General features: G+C 41.0%; 2 protein-coding genes across 6 annotated transcripts in view; both read left to right on the top strand.

The window, feature by feature from the left end:
- Positions 1-18,085, top strand: part of nedd4a (NEDD4 E3 ubiquitin protein ligase a) — a 23,845-nt gene extending 5,760 nt beyond the window's left edge. The window contains exons 1-25 of one of the 3 annotated variants that reach the window (XM_031845961.1): positions 40-3,511; positions 8,518-8,568; positions 8,947-9,008; positions 9,165-9,267; positions 9,729-9,892; positions 9,995-10,112; positions 10,456-10,620; positions 10,801-10,884; positions 11,146-11,265; positions 11,392-11,652; positions 11,797-11,877; positions 12,082-12,136; positions 12,233-12,291; positions 12,468-12,533; positions 12,723-12,952; positions 13,591-13,712; positions 13,836-13,906; positions 13,990-14,085; positions 14,183-14,256; positions 14,342-14,402; positions 14,495-14,554; positions 14,664-14,771; positions 14,893-14,989; positions 15,212-15,284; positions 16,173-18,085. In XM_031845961.1, coding sequence (XP_031701821.1) covers positions 2,204-3,511; positions 8,518-8,568; positions 8,947-9,008; positions 9,165-9,267; positions 9,729-9,892; positions 9,995-10,112; positions 10,456-10,620; positions 10,801-10,884; positions 11,146-11,265; positions 11,392-11,652; positions 11,797-11,877; positions 12,082-12,136; positions 12,233-12,291; positions 12,468-12,533; positions 12,723-12,952; positions 13,591-13,712; positions 13,836-13,906; positions 13,990-14,085; positions 14,183-14,256; positions 14,342-14,402; positions 14,495-14,554; positions 14,664-14,771; positions 14,893-14,989; positions 15,212-15,284; positions 16,173-16,275 — 3,792 coding nt within the window. In that variant the 5' untranslated portion in view covers positions 40-2,203 and the 3' untranslated portion in view covers positions 16,276-18,085. Of the gene's footprint in view, positions 1-39; positions 3,512-8,517; positions 8,569-8,946; positions 9,009-9,164; positions 9,268-9,728; positions 9,893-9,994; positions 10,113-10,455; positions 10,621-10,800; positions 10,885-11,145; positions 11,266-11,391; positions 11,653-11,796; positions 11,878-12,081; positions 12,137-12,232; positions 12,292-12,467; positions 12,534-12,722; positions 12,953-13,590; positions 13,713-13,835; positions 13,907-13,989; positions 14,086-14,182; positions 14,257-14,341; positions 14,403-14,494; positions 14,555-14,663; positions 14,772-14,892; positions 14,990-15,211; positions 15,285-16,172 lie in introns of those variants that run through there. The other 2 variants (XM_031845958.1, XM_031845959.1) reach the window with 2 other exon arrangements.
- A 3,754-nt stretch (positions 18,086-21,839) lies between these two features.
- Positions 21,840-24,478, top strand: part of prtga (protogenin homolog a (Gallus gallus)) — a 30,901-nt gene continuing 28,262 nt past the window's right edge. For all 3 annotated transcript variants that reach the window (XM_031846442.1, XM_031846441.1, XM_031846444.1), the window contains exons 1-2: positions 21,840-21,959; positions 23,001-23,303. In XM_031846442.1, the coding sequence (XP_031702302.1) occupies positions 21,893-21,959; positions 23,001-23,303 (370 nt within the window). In that variant the 5' untranslated portion in view covers positions 21,840-21,892. The remainder of the gene's footprint in view (positions 21,960-23,000; positions 23,304-24,478) is intronic.

Here is a 24,478-nt window from a genome sequence, read left to right as displayed (position 1 = left end):
CCCCCCCCCCCCTTTTTTTTTTTTTTTTTTGAATGGCCATCATGAATTCACATTGAAAACACTATAAAATGGTACGGAGCTGTTGTGCAACCAACTGCACAGACTGATTCAGGAAGAAGTTTTTACTGAAGGCTAAAGAGAATAGAAGCACAGACTGTCATCTGAAAGAAAAATACAAAATCCTCCCAACCTGCCCTGATAGTGAGATTTGTCGACAGACGACCAAAATATCCACTGAAGTGTGATTTTGTTCAGGCTGACAAGTCCTGCTTTAAGTTATCGACGTGTCTGCAGGCTTTGTTCAGAGTAACGATACTTGCATGTATTATTCTGCCCTCACTATGTGTAGCTCAGCACGCTAAACACACTTCTAATTAGGGTTGAATACATAATGCATTGCAAGTGTTACTGGAATAAAACTGTAAAAACAGTGATAGTGAATACAAATGATAAGACAAAAAGCTAAAGGTATTGTAAAAATGAATTGGTACAGAAACAATAAAACTGGAGTCACCAAAGTACAGACGATTTGTCAAATTAGTTATGTTGACCTTCATGTAAGGAAGAAATATATGATCGTCAGTCCCCACAGGAAGTACAGCACAGTAGTTAAAGAGTGAAAGTAAAGACTAAAATACACAACAGCAGTAATTCAGTACACTTCATTATCAACTTTTTCAAGATGGTGTTTTGTTTTCCTCCAGATATCTCAAGCCTTTCCGCTCACAACAGACGTAGCATGTTTGTTTTGCCACTCAGTGGTGGTGAGGGGGCTGTACAATGTGAGCAACTCGTTAGCCGTTAACTCATTACAGCTGCTGACTGACAGAGCCATCCTCTGTCTCCTGTGTCCAGCCTCCACTCTAACCACACCGCAATGACATAATATGGCTTATCTTTTCAATCTTTCTTTTGGGGCGCAATATTTTTATGGTGCCGGATTCAATCTGTGTATTACACGCGGCGTTGCTTTATTATTGGCCTATTACACACCATACTGTACGGCTTAAATATAAATGGTGTCGTGTGAGTCGCCAATCTTACGGCCAGATGAGTGATTGATAGCCAATCACAAGGTTTCCTGGTAGTTTGTCATGTCGGTTTCAAAAAATAGGCAGCTGCATCAGTGAAGTGTCCTCTGATGAATCATGTCTTTATCCTGGCTGTCTCTTACTATTACACCTTTTACTAAAACTGATTTGGATGCACACTAATGCCCTGAAATAGGCCAGTCTGACGCACAATAGGCTGCCATTAATAAATCGGACTGTCAACAGCCACGGAGAGGAAATCAGACCAGCACTGCCTGTGACACGAGGTGTCGTATAACAGGTGTCGCGTCGCCGTCAAAGCTCGTTCTCATCTTCTTGTGTTTTTTCGTAGGCGGGCAGATAATATGTCACAGCTTACTTTATGGCTGTTTAACACATTCTGTTTCTTTGCAAATATTTCTTTGCTTTAGTTGTACTTTTGCATGAAATACAAAGCTATGGTGGTTTTATTTTGTGCAACCCGGTCCCCAGTTTGTTATAGAATTATATTGGAAGCCATTTCCTTTTGATTTCCTGTAATTCAATAGCAGCGGGTAAAAATATGTTTGGGGCCACAGAGCAGTAGAAACATTAGAAGCATTCCCACAGCAGGAAGTAGAGACTTGAGTGAGCGGCCTGAGGCAGATGTAACAGTTTACCAAAGCTTCAGTCTAAGATGCAACGTAGAGGGCTACCATGTTGTTGTTTTCTCCAAAGGAGGGAACAGGAGTGAGGCGGCTGGAACAGACACGAGGTGTACGATATTAATCTGGCTGGAACTCGGGAGGTGCCGTGATCTAGCAGCTAAGCTAAGGTTATAAAGCAGGTCAGCATTGGAAGCTCTTGTCTTTTTAGTTTTATTGTAATTTAGTTTTCCGTAAAAAGGTTTAAGCTCCTTAAGGGGGCTAATGTCTGTGATTGCTCTTGTTTCAAAGGTCGTATGTTTGGGTCATGTCTCCAAACGGAACCACTCACCCCCTCTGACTAAAAGCTGAGATCAGCCTGGAGAGGAATGCAGGTTGTCACCAGAGCTATTTTGGCAATGTACAGCCGCTAATGATTGTGATCGCAGAGCAGAGCTCGGAGCAGTTGCTTTGCTTTCCTTTTTTTCCTTCCAGCAAGTTTGATCATGCAGCTCTCACCAGCGCTGCAGGGATTAGAGAGTTAAACGAATGGCACGTCGTCTGCGCTTACAATTTGCGTCAAGGAGAAGCAACACAGACCCTCTGTCAGAGAGCCTCAGCAGCCATGGTGAGGAGAGTGGAGTCGGCGTGTCAGCTCGTAGCCCCACAGAGAGTCTGGCGCACAGCTCCGTCCACTTGAAGGTGACTCCGCTGTCACCAGACAACGCTAATTTACAGCGGTACTCTTCAGTATTCATACCCAGGGTCAACACTGGAGGATTTAATAAGAAGAGCATTCTGCAGATCTCGCTGCAGCCCTGTGGAAAGCTCGGCGGAGAGCTAGATGGCAGTATAGAGGATGGAGACCCAGGGGCCAGTGAAGGCGGAGCAGGCAGTGGCTCTGACGGAGGCTCGTGCAGCAGCAGCAGCATGGCCAGCGATGCCGGGTACTGTAGCAGCAGCAGCATCTTTGAGCTAGAGGCTTCAGAAAAGCACAGGACCACCCAGGAGAGGAGTCTACTCCGCTGCAAGTCAAAGGTCCCTTTGAGACGGTGCTCCTCCTTGGTTATATTTCCAAAGAGCCCCTGCAGCACACCACCTGCTTCCCCTGTCAGTCCAATGGCTCTATCTGCTCTCCCGCCAGCAAGGGGGTGTCATCAGTCATCTGCCAGTGAATTCTCCCAAGATGATGAGGAAGTGAATTGCAAAGAGTCCATTACCACAGCAGTAAGTGGCCATCGCCTCCCTAAAGGAAGCTGTTCTGCCGAGTTAAGGGACACCAAGCACATGGTGCAATTTAATATTCCTTTACAGGAAGAACCTAAAGGCAAAATGGAGGACAGGGGTAAAATAAGGGAACTGTCGTCAACTTTAGACAGATCGAATCGTCACTCCAGCAGCGTGCTGCTGCACTTTGCCCACCAGAGACCAATAATGTCGGGCAAGGGAGCTACAACCACGGCTACAGTCAATGTGGAAAATCCTGAGGCTCCTAACCCAGCAACACACCCCGATGGTCAACACAACCCTCGCACAAAACTGTACCGTAGTACTTCTGCTTGTTTGTTCTCCTCAACTAAACCAACAGAGAAAAAGGTCTGTTCGTCGGGAAAAGGACAGGAAAGGCCTGAGGAAAACCATTGTCATCGAGCCATACAAAGGAGCTTTTCCCTGGAGGTGCCCTACGCTAACACTGGAATTTCATGTCACGTTTCGAATCCAAAACTCAGTAGCCCTCACTCTCCACATGTGCACATTCATTTGTCTCCTTGCTGCCCAGCTAAGCTGCCTAGCTCTTTTACTGATGTAAACACAAGCCACGAAGGGATTAACATGCAAAAGAGTCAAAACACCAAGGTGAGTGTTAAGTTGCTTCATTGGAACTAGCTGATGCTCGCTGATCAACAGGAATGAGCTCAAATGCCTAAAACAGTTCACCCAAAAATCTGTATTGACCGTACAGCAAAGGGAGTAGAGATGTCTCCCTTCTCTCGAATATAAAGGGACTATATGACACTCGTCTCGTGGTGCTCAAAGTGACAAAACAATAGTCCCGTTATATTGAAGAAAATGCAGACATCTCCACGGCAAACCCCAAACAAACCAGATGGAAAAATGTGTATTTTTGTGTTATTAGAACTGTCGCTTTAACAATGAATTGCACGGCAAAGAGCTCTCTAAGTATTGACAGGACACATAGAGGCACTAAGGTGTAACACTGTGGAGTCACCTTTAATGGTGTTTGACTGGTTCTAGTAGATTCCACACTGTTTTGGTTTGACAGCTCGGGTGATGCCACTTTGATTGTCTTGTACGAAGTAAAATTAAAGTTTGACTCATGAATACTTCACGTCACGAATAGCATGTTCATTTTATGCTAAATCTTTGGCTTATAGTTGCTGAAGGTAAGTTAAACCTTTTAAAAGATGACTTAAATAACTTTCAGTATAATATAAATGCCGAGGTATTGGTGCTCTCCTTCAGTGCTGTCGCCATTCAAACCCTTAAAAACTCTGTTTACTCAGTGTCAGCCATTAGGCTCGCCACAAGCTAGAGAGACATGCAGTAACGGAGAAGATCACTACAGCGAAGTCATGCAATCAACAAGACCAATGTGGACAAACATTCAGAGGTTTTCAGTTACATTACAGGAAATCCATTTACTTATTGTTTTTTCAAGAAAAGCATGAATGAGAAGGAAGTTTCCCGTCTGTCTGCTTGTTGGTGTGTATGAAGACATTCAACTTCAGAATAGCTCTCTATTTTTACTATTCTGTTAGCGCTATGAGTAATTGACTTTAAGTATTTACCCGGGCTAATTTTAGTAGTGGGAAAAGCAGTGCCCCTAGCTGGTATAAATAAAGTGCTTCTAAAATATTCCCCTTGACTCCAGATAGTCTGGTGGTCTGTAGCACTGCCCAGACCCGTGGATTCAAATTTAACAGCATGATACTAGAGCAGCGCACAGTCATGCCAGCCATCTGTGTGTGTGTATGTGTGTATGTGTGTGTGTGTGTGTGTGTGTGTGTGTGTGTGTTGGGGGTAATGTAATGAAGCAGGATGGGAGCGTGAGCCTTTCCCAGTAAAAGGTTGGCGAGTTCCCTTCCCTATGGTTCCTCCTGCCAGGCAGTGTTTGTGATGTATCAGGTGTCAGCCCCCCTCCTGCATTTAGCAGGTTGTCAAATAAGATGGCGTACTCCTTACCTAATTAGCCAGTCCATTTAGTTTTAAAGATCTAAATTTGCTTTTGTAGATCTGGATTTTACTTTCTCACTTTAAAATGCCTGTGAAATACCAACATCAAGTGTATTCATTTCACTTGAGCTTTGATGTTCATAGTCCTTCGTGAATATAGATGTGTGACGAGTCACATCACCCTGTTAAAAGTCTGCATCAATACTACACACCTTTGTTTACTTTCTGACTGTGTCTGCCCACAACTGAGCAACAACAATGGGATTCAGACTCAATAAGTATGTCATTATTCAAATAACAAGGAAGCACACGTAAAAAAAACAAAAAACTAAAATATATGTGGTGATTTTCCTGAGGAAATGTAGCAAAATGAACTTTGTACTTACAAATCACTTTCCTTTTACTGCAGCAGTAAAATTGGTCACCTCATGCCTACAATCAGTCTTACAGCAATGTTTAATATATGGACCTCAAACAATCAAAGAGGAAAATAAACTGCTATTTCAAATCAAAATATTCCCATCCCCTGAACTATATGGGCTCAACATGCTAAATGTGAAACCCTTTGTTAATCCCAGCAGTGGCAGAGACTAATGTGACGGGATCAAGATAATGTTTTTCTAACAGAGATGAATCTGTTTAAATGTATAGTTGAATGGGTCGGTTGCAGCAGGATGTGATTTTTAAAATCCCACATTGGAATTTCTTATGGAAAGTTCAGGGCTGCTTTTCTTATCTGAAGTGCCCTCATAACCCTGTAATACTCATTTTACCAGTTAATGAACAACCAGGAGTGACCACGTTACCCAAGGAAGGGGAAAGACGTGACTCATAACAAAGAATAAATTACACAAATTTAATTTTCTCAGGTAACAAGTCAAAGATGAGCTACATGTCATTATGGACCGTTTAGATTTGTCTCGGCTACTTTTGTGCAGCTGCCATGGTGTTTGTGGTGTTTGTTGTGGTGTTTGTGGTGTTTGTTGTGGTGTTTGTTGTGGTGTTTGTGGTGTTTGTTGTGGTGGTTGTGGTGGTTGTGGCAGGTTGCAAGTCTTTCAGATTCCTTCACAAAGTGATAACATGTGGTTTAGAAAAGTCACTCACGCATTAATGAAAATACCCGAGCAACAACAAGCTTAACTCTTGAACTTTAACTTTAAAAACTGGAATATAGCAGCAGACAAGAAGAATATGACCTCTTTCTTCCCCTTCAAGGGTTAAAATACTATGTTTTGGTTAGACGCTGTCGATAAGCTTAACAAATGAGCAGTGCAGGCCATCAGACTCTGTGTTACGGCCTCCTGCTGTGACAGCAAATGGTTTCAGGTGTGGAAAACAAGGGCCTCCTCATTTCACAGCGACGACTTAACGTTGTCGAGATGATTAAGCATATTGTCTCTGCAGCTCAGGCAGTCTCATGAGTGTTTTTGCCAACATATAACTTGTTTCAAACTTATTTTACGGAATTGCTTCTCAGATGTGAACATAAGTTCCTGATCAGGATGGTTTATCATCGTCACTGCTCCAATACCATTAGCTGGGTAACTCCTCAGAAGTTTAGGTTTCACAAGCTGCTGTCCACCTGTTAAAAGTAGTTTGTCGCAGCCAAGCTAAGCTGGATAAACTGAGCTTGCTCCACAGATGCCCAAACGTGTGTCTGTAGCTGTTTGCCACAACCTCACACAGTACATGGTCAGCACTGCTGTGTTTCAATTAGTATCACGTGAACCTTCAGGGATGCTCTTTGTGAACATTTATCTTTTAATCTCGGGTAGTCTTGTCATGTGTCCAAAGCAAACACTTCCTCTTTGTTAAGCTTGGCCTCACTCCACTCTGCATCCGCTAACTTCACAAGGAAAGAGACCGTTTCACATGATAGAAATCTCTGTTACTGATATAGAAATGACCTACTTGACTTTTCAAACCAGCAGGGACAGCCATCACTATTAGCCTGCAATTGTTTATGCATTTCTGTTTATGGCACCCTCGGTTTTAATTTGACGGAGGGATCAGTTGTCCTATTAGGCTGTAATTGTTTGTATGTGGTTCACTTTGTCATCGCCTGAGCAGACAGTTAAAAGCTATGAAGGGCAGATCGTATTGATAAATGTTGCCAAGATGTCTAAGAGCTACAGACGTACTGGGTGACTGTTACATGGGCCCCGGGGCTTCAAGAGTATTATCAAAGTGGAGTTTAGATGAAGATAGATTGGATCAGTGCCGACAGCTGATGTGAATGTGACACTAAAATGTTATCTTGATTTATTGACTTAAATAAGTGATGAGAAGCATTGCCATAATAAGAGATTACCCACAGTTATAAAGTGGGACAGGACACTGAAGTTTACAAATGTCCTTCAACTTCACATTCAGTCCAATCTCTCAGTCAGTAGACATGAGGCTTTTCATTTTAGGGACGGAAAACAGTGCATGTAGATGCTTTAAATGAACTATGTATTATGTACACGCACATCTCCACTACACTGGCTGTTTGTAAACCATGCCAAAAGAAACACAATTTTTAATTTACGTTTTTTAATGTCCTGTGGACCGTGGTGTGTAAATAAATATAACTAACATTAATGCCGCTGTTCCCTTTTTAATAAACATCTGTATTTAGACCTCACTGTCGGGAAAACACTGTGCAAAGTTCTTCTCAAAAACTATTTTCTGACATCAAATGATTAATTGTGTAGCTGAGAGTCTGCACATTAATAAACAATAAAAATAATTGTTGTAACCGTACTTCTGTACATTTCCATTTTAGCTGTCGATCTTTGTGCAGAGTGACTTACAGTGAGTGCTGCCATTGAATAAGATTGAATAACTCGAATCTGTAGTAAGACTTGTGTGTCTTAACTTGTTGAATTGTGTCTCTTTAGGTGTTCATTAAACCCAGAATGGGTAAAATAAATGTATAAATTAAAAATCATTCCAAGACCATCAGTGAAAACTGTGCTCATCAAGCTAGTTTCATGTAGCAAGTATCTTTTAACCTCGACTTAGCTGCTTCTCTTGGCTCCACTATTAGACGTGCAAGGGCAGGACGGAGGAGGCCTCCATCTATATTTATTCACGTAAACACTCTATACTGCCATTACAGTTTGACCTGACGCGGGTGTTAATTTGGTCACAAAGCTGGCTCCCGCAGCGCAGTGTGTGTGTGTGTGTGTGTGTGTGTGTGTGTTTGCCTTTGAGACTGTAAAGGCTGCAATAAAGGCATGCAGTGAATGTGTGAAGTGTTCAGAGAAAAGAAAAGTGTATCTGACAAATGCTACATTACTTCGGTCCCAGTCTCTCTGGCAATAACACAGTAAGCCATTCATTGTGGGCTGATAAACACATTCCTATCGAGGCTACGTAGTTAATATATATGGAAATGGATAAAGTCAGATGATCTGCATTGTTTCAAGTAGAAAGAGTGCAGTGTCCCATTTATTCTAATGATTAAAGAGAGTTTGTTAGAGGAACTGGCTGGTAATAGATGTAGCAGACAAAGAAAAAGTCTGATGGAGATAAAATACCACAAAAAATAATCACTATCGGATACACAGCATCTCACAGTCTTTTGAGTATGTCTAGGCCCGTCCTCTGTACATGTGAATGTGGAAGGAGATAATATTGTCATGATCCTCTCTCTCTCTCCCCCCCCACTCCCCTCTTGTCAGACACGTGATGACTTTCTGGGACAGGTGGACGTCCCCTTAAATCAGATACCGGTGAGTCCTCGGTTGCAGGAAATTCTTGTTTTTTGTATATTGATATCTGTGACTTGTCTAAGTTCAAGTTATTTAGTTTTTATCTGGAGCTCAGTGTCACCATATATCACCATGGGAGTATATACACGCATGCCCTTCTTCTAGTGTCTGTTCCACATCGATGTCTATCGTTTTGGAAACACAGTCCGTCATGGTTATGTTATGTTCCTGCTTTTGTTTCATTATAAATACAACACTCGCAAATAAGCCCTCATGGTACACTGCCACCACCATCATTTTCTTTAAATATACAGTGCTGTGTTCGGATACACGGCCAGGCGTCTGTAAAAATGTTTTGAGAATTAAAGATTTCCTTTTATTGTTTTGTTTTTTTCTCAGACAGAAAATCCTAACACAGAAAGGCCATACACATTCAAGGATTTTCTGCTTCACCCACGAAGGTTGGCATGATTTCGTGGCTATTTAATCCTTTGTCTTCTCCTATTTTACATTCCATTTCACATATGTTAATTTGCAGGAGAAATGATAGGCCACAGTTCATACTTATATTTATTTCTTCGCTGTTCAAAAAACAAATTAATCTGTTGGTTACGCAGCCACAAGTCCAGAGTCAAAGGTCACCTGCGTCTCAAAATGACGTACCTGCCAAAAAACCCCGGCTCAGAAGAGGAAACGGCCGAACAGACGGAGGACGTAGACGTAAGTTTTGCTCGTGATTGTTGACAGTAAGAAGATATCTCCCACGATCTACGAAAATATCACAGATGCTCTTGTGTTTGGTTTGCCTACGCAGTGATTCTTCTTACCTGTTCATAATGCATCACCTGCAGCCTCAAGTTAACATTTTAGAGCATCAATTCAAATAGATGTAGATTTTGGCATGGCCGCAGTGATATGAGTTCTTAAGAGCTTCTCCTTAATGTAAGCCTTGTCTTAACATAAAGTCTGTGAGTGCATATTTGTCCCACTGCGTGTCCACGGCCTTTGTGAAATATGCTGATGATTAATCTAACTCAAAGCTCCAGTCTTCATCCTAGCCAGTGAATCTTCTTGTAGTTTGCAAGTCTTTTTTTGGTGTGTGCACTTAAACAGCTGGCATTAGGATATTGTCTCCCTGCTGCTGGTGCTGCCCGTTAACACTTTCTGTTCATGTGGAGCAGCCTGGGTGGGAGTTTCTGGAGGCTCAGGACATGTCCGGTCCCAGACAAAGCCAGCTGCTGCCTGCTCTGCCCCCTGGCTGGGAGGAGCGGCAGGACAACCTGGGAAGAACCTTCTTCGTCAATCATGAGAGCAGAACCACACAGTGGCAACGACCCACAATCCAGTAAGACTGCTCCCCTCTCCACAGCAAAGTTACATCATTTTCTTTGTTGGTGCAGTACTAATAGTGTGTGTGTGTGTCCTATTGTGTGCGCATCCTAAACAGGGAAGGTGATGTGCAAGTGCAAGGAGGACAGAACAATAATATGGATGCGGAGCAAGCTTTTAATACACGCAGACAGATCTCAGACCCAGATGAGAACAACACACGAGAGTCTCCTGAGGTAATTTTAACACCATTTTTAGAAAAAGCCTTTTAGGTGAATGGATAAGGGAAGGACGAGAACAGTGGGGGAAGTCTGTTCTGATAGCTATGCAGATGCCATGTTGACGCCAGGTGTTGCACTGGTGGTTGTAGCAGTGTAGTTCTGACGTGTCCTCTGAGGGCTTTGGCTTAAACACTTGACGAATTACACTTTCTAAACAATTTCACTTTTAGGTTTCCTATACAACAGACCACTGTATATTTAAACTGAGTAATTTGGCAGAGCTGTTGTCGTCTGATCTAACCTCGGATCAATCCCCCACCGAGTCTTCTTGATGAATCTCATCTGTCTCGTCTTCTAGAGCTGGGAGATCATTACGGAGGACGAGTCCACCTTGTACCACAGCAATAGCCAGCTCGCATCGCCTCCACCACACGGGCCTGCAGAGTTCCAGCCGCTCCAGGACGAGCTGAGAATCACTCACTTTTCGGGGGCCACATCTGGCGAGCTGCGCGCCTCCCAGATGGTGAGTCACTTTCTGTGCGCCATACGGTTCTACTTACCAGAAAGTCAGAGGAATAAAGACTCACAAAGAGATGGATGGGAACCACACGCTTTCAGTGAGAGAGGGAGAGGAGTTAAATTAATAACACATTAATGGCCAAGTGATCATTGTTGTCTTTGGCATGCTTCCTCTGTCCTGCAGAATCAGGCTAGTAATTCAAGTCATTCCAGTCGCAGAGGAAGTGCCCCGACTTCAACGGGAGAGGAACATCCTGTTAACCCTGTGGTGGGTATCTCACTCCGTTATGAAATCACTCCTTCCTACGTCTTACTAAACCTGTCTTACATCAGAATGTTGCTGTTTGTGTGGACAGATGGCAGCGTTCAAGATTCACAGCTGTTTTCTTTAATCTACTAGTTCCTGTGGTGTGGAAGTTAGGAAATAGTTTTAGTGAATGTATGTGTTTCATTGTTGGTATTGGGTTTCTCAATGAGCTTGAGGTTTTCCGCATTGATCAGTGTTTTCATTTTTTATGTCATTCAATAGCATATTCCAACCTCAGCTGGGCTGCCTCCTGGATGGGAGGAGAAGCGAGACTGTAAAGGAAGACGCTACTTTATCAACCACAACAGTCGAAGCACTTCATGGACACGACCCGTCGTTCAGGTACAAAGTGATTCATTTCATTATTATTGATACTGATAGAGGGCAAAAGTATGTAAACTGACGCTCGACTGGCAATTTTCTAAACCAAATTTCTCAATACCTCTCGATATATTTGTTGTTGGACAGAAAACCACAGAGACACCACCAGCACCAGCACCAGCAGCAGCAGCAGCATCAGCAGTAGCAGCAGCACAGGGTGGTGCAGGTGTACCCCAGAGCCGGACTCCACCCTTACCACCCATGTCCCCCGAGGACTCTAACTCTCAGCACACCCCAAGCCCCGAGGCCACACCTGAATCTGGCTCCCTGCCGGCTGGTTGGGAGGTTCGCAGTGCTCCCAGTGGAAGACCCTTTTTCATTAACCACAACACTAAGACTACTACTTGGGTGAGAAAGATGTGCTTTTACCTTTTTATTTCCAATACAAAGTTAGCTTTTTTAAAACGTAGTCTGCACTATACCCAACGCTGTTTCCTGTGTAAGTGTTTCCTCTTTGACTGAAATACACCCCGTCTGTTTTCCTCTGAACAGGAAGATCCCAGGCAGCCCAAGATTCCTGTGCACATGAGGAAGAGACCCTCACTCGACCCATCTGATCTCGGCCCTCTGCCGGTAAATTCAGCAGTTATAGAATATCGGTAACAAATCAATTGAAAGACATTTATCAACTTTAAGGTTTAGATCTCAGGAAAAAATCCTACATGAGACATTAATTGCTCTATGTTGTAGGTATATAACCAGAGCAGACAGTACTGTCTATTTTATTTGGTAGTCTAAAGCCAACATATTTAAAATGTACATTTTCTTTCTTCCTAGCCCGGCTGGGAAGAGAGGGTCCACACTGATGGGAGGATATTCTACATAGATCACAGTGCGTATGACGTTTAATACTAAGATTACATGATGGACTAAGCGATGTGTAGGTTTCCATGTTAATGAATGGCCTCTGATGTATTATATTTCGCAGACACTAAGATCACACAATGGGATGATCCCAGGCTGCAGAACTCAGCTATAACCGGACCAGTGAGTATAGATTATGTTTGACAAATTATTCTTCAGTAATATGATATTAGCACACAACAAAAATAGTTCTTTATTTATAGTTTGCAGCTTTCCTGTAAATATGTGTCCTTGACTACAGTGTAAGTCATACGGTTAAGGTGTATTTTTCCCTAAAGGCTGTCCTTTGTTGGTTCTAGGCTGTGCCTTATTCCAGAGATTATAAACAGAAGTATGACTACTTCCGGAAGAAGCTGAAGAAACCGGTGAGTGTCCTCAAAGAGCAACTGTTGATTGATTCTTTACAACTACTTCTACCAAATACTTGATTCTAATAAGGACTGGTGTTGCTTTAACCTCTGATATCAGTTTGTCACTTTCACATATGCTGCATTTATTCAACCTGTAGATGATCATAAACTCTCTTCTTAACGATGCAATACATTTCCGCGTAGGCTGACATCCCAAACCGCTTTGAGCTGAAGCTGAAACGAAATGCGGTGCTGGAGGACTCGTACCGACGCATCCTGTCGGTGAAGAGGGCAGACCTGCTGAAGGCACGACTGTGGGTGGAGTTTGAAGGAGAAAAGGGACTGGACTATGGTGGTGTGGCCAGGGAGTGGTTCTTCCTCATGTCCAAGGAGATGTTCAACCCGTACTATGGACTGTTTGAGTATTCTGCCACGTGAGTCCAAACACTGCCTCTGTTTATGCCTCCTCTAATGGTCTTATACATCATTAACTTGTGTTTAGACAAGACAGTCTTGTGTTGCAGCACAGCCATTCAAATTTAGAATTTGCTGGTGCTCCATTTTATAGGAAGGAACAGTAAATAAAAGACATTCAGGACAGATGTTCTGCCTCCAGGTCTGGAAAGTCCAGGGAAATATGAGAAAATACCATCCTAGAGACACACATAATATATCTGCTCATATTGTGCACACACATACTTTGTATGTGACTTTTGGAAGGATACATTTCTGTTTACACAGTGTCAAGGCCACATTAACATTAATATGGCGCATCTTCCTTCACTGTCCTACAATATGTGATCTGGAAAACTGTAATTGTGGAATGGAAAATGAGCAGTTAGTGGTATTTACATAACTTGTAATGAGCATCAATGAAAATATAAATGTCAAGCGTCACGTCAAAATCCCCATACAATCACAGGATTCTATTTCTTATAATAGCAGCAATTTAAGAATACACATCAACAAGCTGTAATTATCTGGCAGAAACCCGGACAGCTGATTTAGGAAAATATTCTGTTTAGGAAAATATTCTGTTATTCCTGTTCATATTTTGTGATTTGTCTTCCAGAGACAACTACACTCTGCAGATTAACCCCAACTCAGGTTTATGTAATGAGGACCACCTGTCCTACTTCAAGTTCATCGGTCGCGTGGCGGGCATGGCCGTGTATCATGGCAAACTGCTCGATGGTGAGTGCTAAATGATGTCATCGGGCGTAGGGGAGATCAGAGGGATCAGAGCAAATGGTGATTTTTTTTTTTTTTTTTTTTTTTTTTATAGATCCTGACATTTTTATTTGTGTCCTTTTAAAGCTTTCTTCATTCGGCCTTTCTACAAGATGATGCTGCAGAAGCCGATCACGCTCCAGGACATGGAGTCTGTTGTGAGTGTCACATGTTTCCACTGCAAATAATCAGGTGAATCAAGTAATGTGGAAGATATTTATTTTGTGTGCTGTCTTTTCAGGACAGTGAATATTTCAACTCCTTGAAGTGGATTTTGGAGAACGACCCGACAGACTTGGATTTGAGGTTCACCATTGACGAGGAGCTGTTTGGACAGGTGTGTTCAAACATGCCGTCTTTCCCTCAACAACTTTTAATTTGTGTTAAGTGGTTAACCGTGTAATTTGCATTATATATTTCATTCTTGTGTTCAGACTCACCAGCATGAACTGAAGCCGGGAGGCTCAGAGATCGTCATCACTAATGACACCAAGAAGGAATACATCCAGTAAGAAAGAAGAAGAAAGCTTCTCACCATCTTCAAAGTGCTGAAATGATGGTTTGACCCTAATCGGCTGTGTTGTGTTTGACAGTCTGGTGATGCAGTGGAGGTTTGTGAACAGGATACAGAAGCAGATGACTGCCTTCAAAGAGGTAACAACTTATCTGATGCATTTTTTTTGTAACATGGTAGACACCATTGAACAGTATAAAGTAAGAAGAAAAGTCATATTTTTGTGTTTTAGGGATTCTTTGAGTTGATACCACAAGATGTGATCAAGATTTTCGATGAGAATGAGCTCGAGGTGAGTTTTCAGTCCGTCTGATGTACTGAAATCCCCTTTCAGGTTAATTGTAGATTAATTCCAGACAGGTTAATAATGATGTGTCCACCTGCCGTCTTCTCCTCCACAGCTGCTCATGTGTGGTCTGGGAGATGTGGATGTGAATGACTGGAGAGAGAACACCAAGTACAAGAACAGCTACTCTTCCAACCACACTGTTATCCAGTGGTTTTGGAAAGTAAGACAACTTTCCATGCCTGGAGCCATCAAGCTGAGCTGTGGACCTTTCAGAGTTTATTCTCCTTTTAAGAAGCGCTTTGTATTTGTTGTTTATTTGTATATCTGTTTGTGTTGTTCAGACGGTGCTGTTGATGGATGCAGAAAAGAGAATCAGGCTCTTACAGTTTGTGACAGGAACTTCAAGGGTCCCAATGAATGGCTTTGCTGAACTCTATGGTGAGATAACACTTTTTATTGCTGCATTATTGTTTAATAATTCACTGGTGTAGTGTCTTATGATACGAAATGACTGCCTCATCATATCTTTTCCCTCTGTACTGTATATATAACACCTCACTTCAGTTCACAGGTGGCTGGGACTTTAGTTTTATTGTGAATGAATTCCAGTTTAAATCAGGTTGTATGTGTTTGTCTAATGTTTGATGGGTTTGTTTGCAGGGTCTAACGGACCACAGCTGTTCACCATCGAGCAGTGGGGAACACGTGAGAAACTCCCCCGAGCCCACACATGGTGAGCACTTCACTCAGATTTTTCAGTTCATATTTTCCATACATTTAAAAAGGCTGAAGCAGATTTTGACAAAAAACAAAAACCGAATTGCTTATATTGTTTTGTGCTCTCCTTGCTCAGAGTAACGTTCACAGATATTATCATGTGACTGTAATGTGTGTTGGCTGTTCAGAGCCCACAATGACTCTAAAGATGACCGTTTTCACCTCCACTCTTGGTAATAATACGGGCATGCAAGATTAAAAAAAGATATATTTTGGGTCTTCATGGGCGCCACAAGAATGTGATTCCATAATATGGCATCTAGGGTCTTAGTCAACTAACACCCATGCGATTTTGTCGACTAATCGATTAGTTGATTTAACGGACAGATCTGTAAAACTGAGTTTCTCCACAAAGAATCCCAAAGACGTTTATGTTAACCAGAGTTGTGCTCATTCCGTTTCTTAAAATAAGAGCATATAGTGGGTTGAAGCCCTCTAGTGGCTGGATACAGTCATAGCTCTCACTCTGCTGTCTGAGAACTGAATACAGTCATTATGCTCAGAGAGACGCCTCACTATTAAGGCAGAACTCCACTGATTTCTAAATGACAAAGTTAATTTTCTAGTCGGTCACAGAGAATGCAATAGTAGCAGTTGAGTTGCGTTCCAGGAAGTTAAGGATCTAGGGGGTTTTGTAGCTTCCAGGGACTGGAGTGTTTCTGCCACTGTTGCACCACATTTGCACCACGTCTCAGGAAAGTCCCTCATTTTTATGGAGGTGCAGCACTAAATCACTGGACTGTCTCTTGAGAATTATGAATGAACACATAGCAGCTGATTCCTGCATTATGACTTTGCTTGAATATGATGTTTCCCTCTTTGTCTTTGCTTTCACCTTGTTAAGCTTCAACCGACTGGACCTGCCTCCTTATGAGTCCTTTGAGGAGCTGAGGGAGAAACTTCACATCGCCATTGAGAATGCACAAGGCTTTGATGGGGTGGACTAGAGCTTGTGCTGACATTACTGCATGACGTGGTGAAGAAATGTAACGATGAGGAAAACAAGCTGTGCAAGAGATTCATGTTTTAACCTGCCAGCTGTGTGACAGATGAAGGACAGTCACACGACCTTCACGTTGGTCCTCTGTTGAGCCACATGTGAAGAAAGGACATCAAATCTGGAGGGACGGAGTTATTTAATCACTCTACATCTTCTAAAGTTTACAAAGCAAAAATGCAAAGCTGTATACTGTATAACAACATCATCTAACCTTAAAAATAATTGTTTAATTTTGGCTGAATTGCCTCAGAAAACTTTATGCTCTGATTCTCACATCAGGTACTTGTGAGATTTTGTCTTTGTTGTATTTGGTTGGAAATAATTTAGGTTTTGTTGCTCTTTAACTAAATCCATTAACTTGTTGTTGTTGTAGGAAACGACGTGTGAATGATCAATTGGCAATTCAACCAATATGAAACGCATCTTTTCCTATCATTTAATTCTATACATAATTTAAAAAACATGTCATTCCATCACACTAATCCCAAACATATGCACCTCAAAAGCATTGGTAGCAGAAAATGTGCAAGTTGAATAAAAAGTTTGAGCGACTACACTGAAGGAAAGTGTATTATTTAAATATTAGTATAGTAGTGATGTACCAATACCGGGACCAGTAAAAGGCTAAATTAATCATTCTGTAGTGTGTAACTGACTACATGCAGTGTTAGATTGTGCTCAATCATAATTGCATAATTGTACATATTGACATGAGATCATTGAATATCACCTGATTTTTTTTTTTTTGTTCTTCCGTTATTACATAAAAAATTGTGAAATTGGCAAATAACGGGTATTGGTGCACCTCTACATTAATCATACTCACACTCACTGTTTGTGTATCAGAGAAACAAACAAATGTATTTACACATAATATCTGACAGACTTGGCTTATCACACACTTTGTATACAGTATGTTAGAAATTAAGTTTTGTTGCCTTTTGTCAATGAGTGATATCGTTTTGTTTTCCTCTACTCATCATGGTCGTCTAATTGCAGCACGGTGCTCTATTTTTAAGAGTACAACTTTAATAATTTTTTTGTTGGTTGTCAAAATGTGTACAGATTATTGTCTGTTTTAAAAATGAGTAATCACTTGTTAATACCTTTGTAGGAAAGTAACTGTTCGTCAGCAGTAGTTTTAACATTTTCTGAATGGCAAAATGTGTTTACACCACCTGCCATGTTTACAGGTCATTGATAAAAGAAGCTATCGTGGGCTGGTTCTTGTCTCTGACAACACAATTTTCTACTTTATGCTTTTATACAGTCACGCACTTTGTTGATATCGATGAGTCTTACTTCTGAACTGTCTGAATCTTTGCCAATCAGTCACCTGCAGACTGCTTGAATCGCTCTTTAAGAAAATTATCCAATGCTTCAAGTGCACGTGTTTAAATGTTTACATGTGAACATCGCTGAAAATAAGCACATTCTCTTCTTTCACTTATATTTAAAGTTAAATACAGAGGCCTTCGTTTGTAATGTATTGTAGAATTTGATTGTTAATGTTTTAATCTCTAAATGGAAGTACTATCGTCTACTGAAGAATAATGAATATATCAACACTTAAGTTCTGATGTATCAGATTTTCTTAATATAGAAATTAATTAAAACGCCTATAAGTGCATTACAACAACATACATATATACAACAGTTAGAAGGGTTGAATGAACTGTAGCTGTTAAATACCCATTTGATGACATAGCACACCAAATTCAAAATAAATATATTTGAAAAATAAAGAATTGTAAAAAGCAATTATCCAGTGTCTTCATGTCTCTTTCTCACTGAGTTTTATTTCTTATTGCAGTTTTTCACGGCTGATTTGAAGCACGTCATACAACTATTCTAAGACTGCAAAGGTAGTGATGTAGTGAGCTCAACCTAAAATGCATTCACTTAACTTTTAATGATTTTACACAGTTCTTAGTAACACTTTAACTATGTAGTATACAAAAACTGAATTCATGGTTTATAACACTATAATGTAGTTTTAAGCAGATCTAGTCACGTACTTGTCAACAGCTGTAACTCCTCCTGTGGGTACCTATAAGAGGAAGCTACAATAAACACCAGTAATATAACTATAAGTTATAATCGCTGTCTAAAACTGTACATTATTAAACACGTTTAAGTGTGTTATACATGTTAATATACCCCTTAAAAAGGTTGGTTATAGTGTTAACCAGTTTTCTGTATATTTACACAACTATCACATGGAAAACATGATTTGCAGAGCATTTAACACCAGCACAAGAAGTCAGCTTAGAGTTGTCTCACAATCTTTCTGTTGTGTTGTCTAATAATAAGAGTGAGACTATGTCCAGGTACAAGACATGTGACTCTGTAATCAGTGTGAAGTCACATGTAAAAAGAAACACCAGGCTGGTAACCTGCAGAGAGAGGAGGTGAAGCAGCTGTGACTTAGGAGTGTCTGAGTGTTGTGTGGGGAAATCAGTGGAGGGACAATAGCACTCCAACTTTGCAGTATTGAAGTTGGATGTCTTACGTAAACATTTTTAATCTAAAGTCTATATTACAGTAGGTGTATGAACATCTATGACCTGGTGTAAATGACACTAAGGAACAGATATAGAGCAGCAAACAAACTGCCAAAAATATGTTGTTGATTTTGTGTCTGGTTTTGTGTTTCAACGCTGCATAACAGCAGGTGAGGGCTTATGACACGATGCACTGTCAGCATGTGTATTCTTGATGATTGTATGAAGAGTCGTGAGGACACATCTTGGAGCTTTTGTCAAATCAAAAACGCCCATTTTGGTTTTTGTCTCACCAATTCTTCACCATTTTAACTGCTTTTTTAGGATTTGATGTAACGAAAAGCATTTAAGGTTTTATTTTTGAGAACTGACACTGATATCTTTCACAGTATCCTGTAAGTTCTTTTATTCAGTCATTAGATGTGATGTTTTATCTTTTGGGTGGCACACGTAATCTAACCAGATTATTGTAGTTTGAACAGATGTAAAGTACGTAAAGTACGTGTTTGTAGTACTGAATTGTTCCAGCTGGGGGAACTAGAACACATTGTATTCTTTGTGAATGGCATCACCCAACTTTTAAACTTACAGCTGACGAACAGAATGTTTCACATCATATTAGTAGGCAAACATTGACTCTTCTCTATCAATTCTGCTTTTTTATGTCTAAATGTTTCTCACATTTTGGGATTTATGTTAAACTACATTTCAGTGCTCAACAGAGCTGGGACGACAGTCTGCCTGTTTATCTCAAGCTAATTTAGCTGCAGTCAAATATGGATCTGTGATCTCTCCTGTGTGCTTGTTGACCTACAGTATGGAGCACTGATTCATAAGTAGTGTTAGCTGTTGACCGGCTCTGTGGACAGGACTCATCAACGTCTCTGTGGTCGGAGCCTTTTGTGTGACTCAGCTCCTATGTTCTCCACAACCCCCCTGTTGTGGCACTCAAAGCCCCCTCCCATCCACTGGGTCAGTGGAAAGGTCGCACACCATTCAGGCCGGCCTTTTGGACACTTCTGGGGTCAGTGGGGATGGACATGTGGGCCAGCAGGAAGACACAGACCTCAACCAATGGCAGCAGGTCCTTAGAAAGCTGGATCCCCTTCACCCACAGCCTTACCAGCATTCATAACCTGATGATTACTTTTACTACATTGATCCGGCCGCAGAGCTTGACCCGAGTACACATCAGGCTGACCATCACTCCACCCACAAACTCTGCTATATTGGCAGGTGCCGAAACTGAATTTTTGATTAATTAAACACCCTAGGGAGAGCCACACTGACCATGAATGAGGCCATGCTCTCACTTTCCCACGTTATGTAAGAGAAGTGCCGGCCATCTGCAATAAGGCTGTGTACTATCATTTGGTTGTATAATATAGTTATACACTTAAACATATAACTGTAATCACGGTACACTTTACAAGGAAACATTACAAGCTTATCGGTTGTATAGTGTGTATAAATGCATATTAGATATCAAAATTTAATTTTAACAACAAAAGTTGAAAGAGGTTGGATTGTTTTGATTAATTGGAATATATTTTGAGGCCATTCTTGGAACGAATGTGGGATTATTTCAAATTTAGGAAAACGTGAAGAAATCTTGATGATGACAATCATTTCTTTCTTTTTTATGGCCTTTTTAATTCATTTGTTTTGGGGGAACAAACACAAATGGCTAAAATTCAGTTAATTGAGGCAGTTTGAACCTTTGAACATATGATCCTCCATATTTTTAAATGTATTTTTTAAGTGCATATATGGTATTTTTAAAATACTATCAACATATATTGATAAAAACCTTTGCAACAATGACACAGTAAATTTATCACAAGTATGTCTTCATAACTCTTTATTGAAGAGTGCCGTTTTTCTTGAGTGTGTTTTGTTTTCTGATTGACTGGACATCCCAGCTGGGCTGAAAAAGGTTCACAGAGGGAGGGGGAGGACCGTGGGAGGGAGGTTTGATCTCTTGTCACAATAAGTGATGGATACTGGATCAATATCGACACTGACACAGCAGCTGTCCTGCTCCTATCAATGCTTCTTCTTGGTTTCAGGACACAGTTTTAAAGGACAAATTCATTTCTAACAATTTTTTTTCCGTCTGTAGAGACCATTTGGTGTTCAGTTAGTCTCATCAATACAGCTTCACTTGTATTGATAAGGAAGAGTGAAAAGCTCTTGGTGGAACAAGTGAGACAACAATATCGGTGTACGAATGCTGAACTCCCATTGTTACGAAATGTACAAAGCATTTATCATTTTGGTGTCAGACCCGCACTGTACTAAAAACAGTGATCTGATTTTAAAGTTGTTGATACAAAACATGCAGTGTTATTGTGTTTCTTTCCTATTATTGTGTGAATGAAAGGAGGCTCCAATCAGTGCAATGAATAAAACACAGTACATAATCAAAAATCAACTTCTTCAAAGGATTACTAATTTAATATGTCCATAAAACGTTATATTAACATACACAAGAATACCATTTTGCTACATCAGTGAAAGTACTTGTAATGGGCTTTCCACCCCTGTAAAGTACACATTGTACTTTATTTCATCAGATGGCACCTGAGCCAGAGACATCAGGACATGCAGCAGCTCTCTTCCAGGTGCCTAAACTTCTGTTACTCATTTAGTGGATGGGTGACCCTCAGCGTGATGCGTGAGGTTGCCATTCTTGTACATTGCAGTAAAGAGCATATGTTGCCAATGTATGACAACTATACTGACAGCATGTGAGACAGACCTAGTGTTGGAGTACCTTCAGCGTTACTACAGCCTATTATTTATACATCAACATAGTGAACAAAGGTGTTGGATCAGGTTCAGTACAGAATGCATTGAGTTAATCTAACGCTAGATGGCGCCGGACTAAACGCTTCATTCAGACCCACTGCCGTGAATATTTGACGAGTGTCCGTCCCAGAGGAGGGAAACTAAACTCCTGCAGCTCTCACCAGCGCCGGCCCTCCTCAGTAGTAGCGCAGTTCATGTGGAGGAAACAACGATGAGAGAGTAGCATGCACAGACAATTAATGTAGTCAAATGGCGCCTGTCAAAAGGAAATTATATCAGCGGTTACTGTTCTTTGTCGCTTTTCTTCCAATCTCAGGTAAGGAACGTTTTCACAGGCTGTATTTTGCTCGAGAGTTAAGTTAAAGTTCAAACACTCACAATTAGGAGCATCACTCTGACTGTCCGAATAATAATGTCATCATGATAACTTGATTAACTGGTTTTGACATTTTCATTTCCTAATAAATTAACGTTAACGTTAAGTTACTTATTTACAGGACAGTTATCCGAGAAACCATCATTCTTCGAATGCCAGCTGTATTTATATCTGATATAACGTTAAGGTTATATTAAATAGTTAACTGTTCAAATGTTTTTCACCAGTGGCGTTACTCAATTTAACCGTTTAACTGTTGGAAGGTTTGTTAACTTATATATCTAACAATTGAAAACGGTTCTACAGCTACAGCTGAATATAAAGAGATCATGTTACTGATGAGGCATACTAATGCTGTGGACATCATATTGATGCTTTAAATTGGTAGTTTGGCTTTGCAAGAGTACACTGACAGTATCTATATTGTTAAGTATTTAGTTACAGTTTGACTCCATGATCTTCTTACCACCATCATCCAATTACAGAGGTGAAATGAGAGATCAGCAGTCCAACAGAGAACAATTTGCTGATACAGAATCAGAACACATATCAAACACAGAGCTGGTGTTGGAGACATGAAACATTACATAAAGCTCACCCTGAGAGTTCAGTAATAGGTTTCTGTGTAAAGTAAAGGGACTAATCAGATCAACAGTTTCACCTTCAGCTGGTGACTTTATGAGCTGTAAGTAATTGGATTGAAGTGGTAACGAAAGCTGCAATGTGATTACAGCGCGGGACAGTAGCTCTCTAACCCTCACAAATGTAATATTTCACCTTACAAGGGTGTTTTGATTAGTGTCACACTTGTATCCACCTGAGACTATAAACACCCATCCAGAGGATACTGAGCCACAGCCTCCAATAAGTGTAATTATTGACTGAAAGCTCACCTTTTAAATCACTTTAAGCCAGTAGTTTTACTAGACTCCTCTAGTGCTGGCCCCTTCACTCACATGCTTTTCTTCTCTCTTTCTACAGGTGTTTTATGCTTTAGCGAGTTATTTTTCATCAAGGAGCCCCATGATGTCACTGTCATGCGGAGAGAAGCTGTTATTTTGGACTGTCAGGCACATGGAGAGTCACCCATCGACGTCAGATGGCTCAAGAATGGAGTAAAAGTGGTGGAGAACGAACGGGTGTACCATCTCTCCAATGGCTCCCTTTATATTTCAGAGGTGGAGAGCAGAAGAGGAGACAAATCAGACGAAGGGCTCTATCAGTGCCTTGCTCAGAACAAGTATGGTGCAATCCTGAGCCAGAAAGCCCGTCTCACAATCGCAAGTAAGTATCATGCTGGAAGTGTTGAGGACATGAGATGGGATTTAGGTTATGGCAAACTCTAACCATGTTCAGGCAGAGTCTAAAGTCTTGTATTGTAGGTCTTTGCTACCATTTATTTTGCAATACTCATTAGGTCAGAATCAAATCTCCCTGCATGGTATTTTACACCTTGCTGTATTTTGCTGCTCAGCATTGCATTTGAGGCAGCTATGGTGGTAGCAGTGAGGGAAGACGGACAAAGTCTTCAAAGTTAGAGCCCAAAAAAGGTGCTGTTTGGGAGAGGAATATTCTCCCATTGGTGTGTTAATGAAGGGGCAGCAGATTGGAAAGGTTAAGAGCTGTCCAGGAGGCCGGCTCTCCAATGCTAAAGAGCAGATGACCCCTATTCACTGGCTGGGGCTTTCATGTTATTGCACCCTGATCGCTTGAAGAATTGTCCTGTTAGAATGCTTTCTCCTCCGGTGCTGTGCGAGTTGGCTTCGTATTTTAAGGGGGGAGAAGAGAAGCTTCAGGCAGGCCTGAATCTCCTCCCACACCACAGGCCATGCATCTTGCTGTGCCACTTTTGCAGAATGTATGTTAACCCCTTTACCCTGCCAGCAATACGTTCACTTGTACGACAACATTTTTGACATTGCTGACATTTTATTTTACATTGAATTTAATAATGCATGTCTTGTCCTGGGGTTGCATTGTAATCCTCGTTTCCATGTTCAATTGCTTCTCAATGTGATCCAAGTTGCTGAAAATGACTTCTGATGATTTTCTTTTAAGAGATAATAAAGAATAAAAAGTCTGCTGTCATGTAAAAAATAATAATAATCTAAGACCAACATAGCTTTATAGGAGCTGATAACATTGCCAGCACTTTTGGAATAATTGGTAATAAACTTTGGTTTAATGGAGTGCAATTAGCTTTAGTTACATAACAGTTCTTTAAGTTTCTTGAGCCATGAATTATTCTGAAGTTGTACTTAACTACATGCAGTGCTCTCTGGTAGAGTGCCGTCTTAAGTCAGATATTGTCTGGTACTTGCATAGTATATATAGTTCATTAATTATTTGAGTGGTATACCTGCTTCATAGTTTGAAGTTAAGAGGTGATAAAGGCTGCCAGTAAGCTTTACTAGTTAGTTTAAAACAGCACTTAGACCTGCTTGAGGGTCTATCTGGAA

The sequence above is a fragment of the Anarrhichthys ocellatus genome, unplaced genomic scaffold (assembly GCF_004355925.1).
Source record: "Anarrhichthys ocellatus isolate YVR2014 unplaced genomic scaffold, GSC_Weel_1.0 scaffold6, whole genome shotgun sequence".
In the NCBI taxonomy this organism is placed as follows: domain Eukaryota; kingdom Metazoa; phylum Chordata; class Actinopteri; order Perciformes; family Anarhichadidae; genus Anarrhichthys; species Anarrhichthys ocellatus.
Note: the sequence above shows the minus strand (reverse complement) of the source record. Positions and strands in the feature narration are given on the sequence as shown.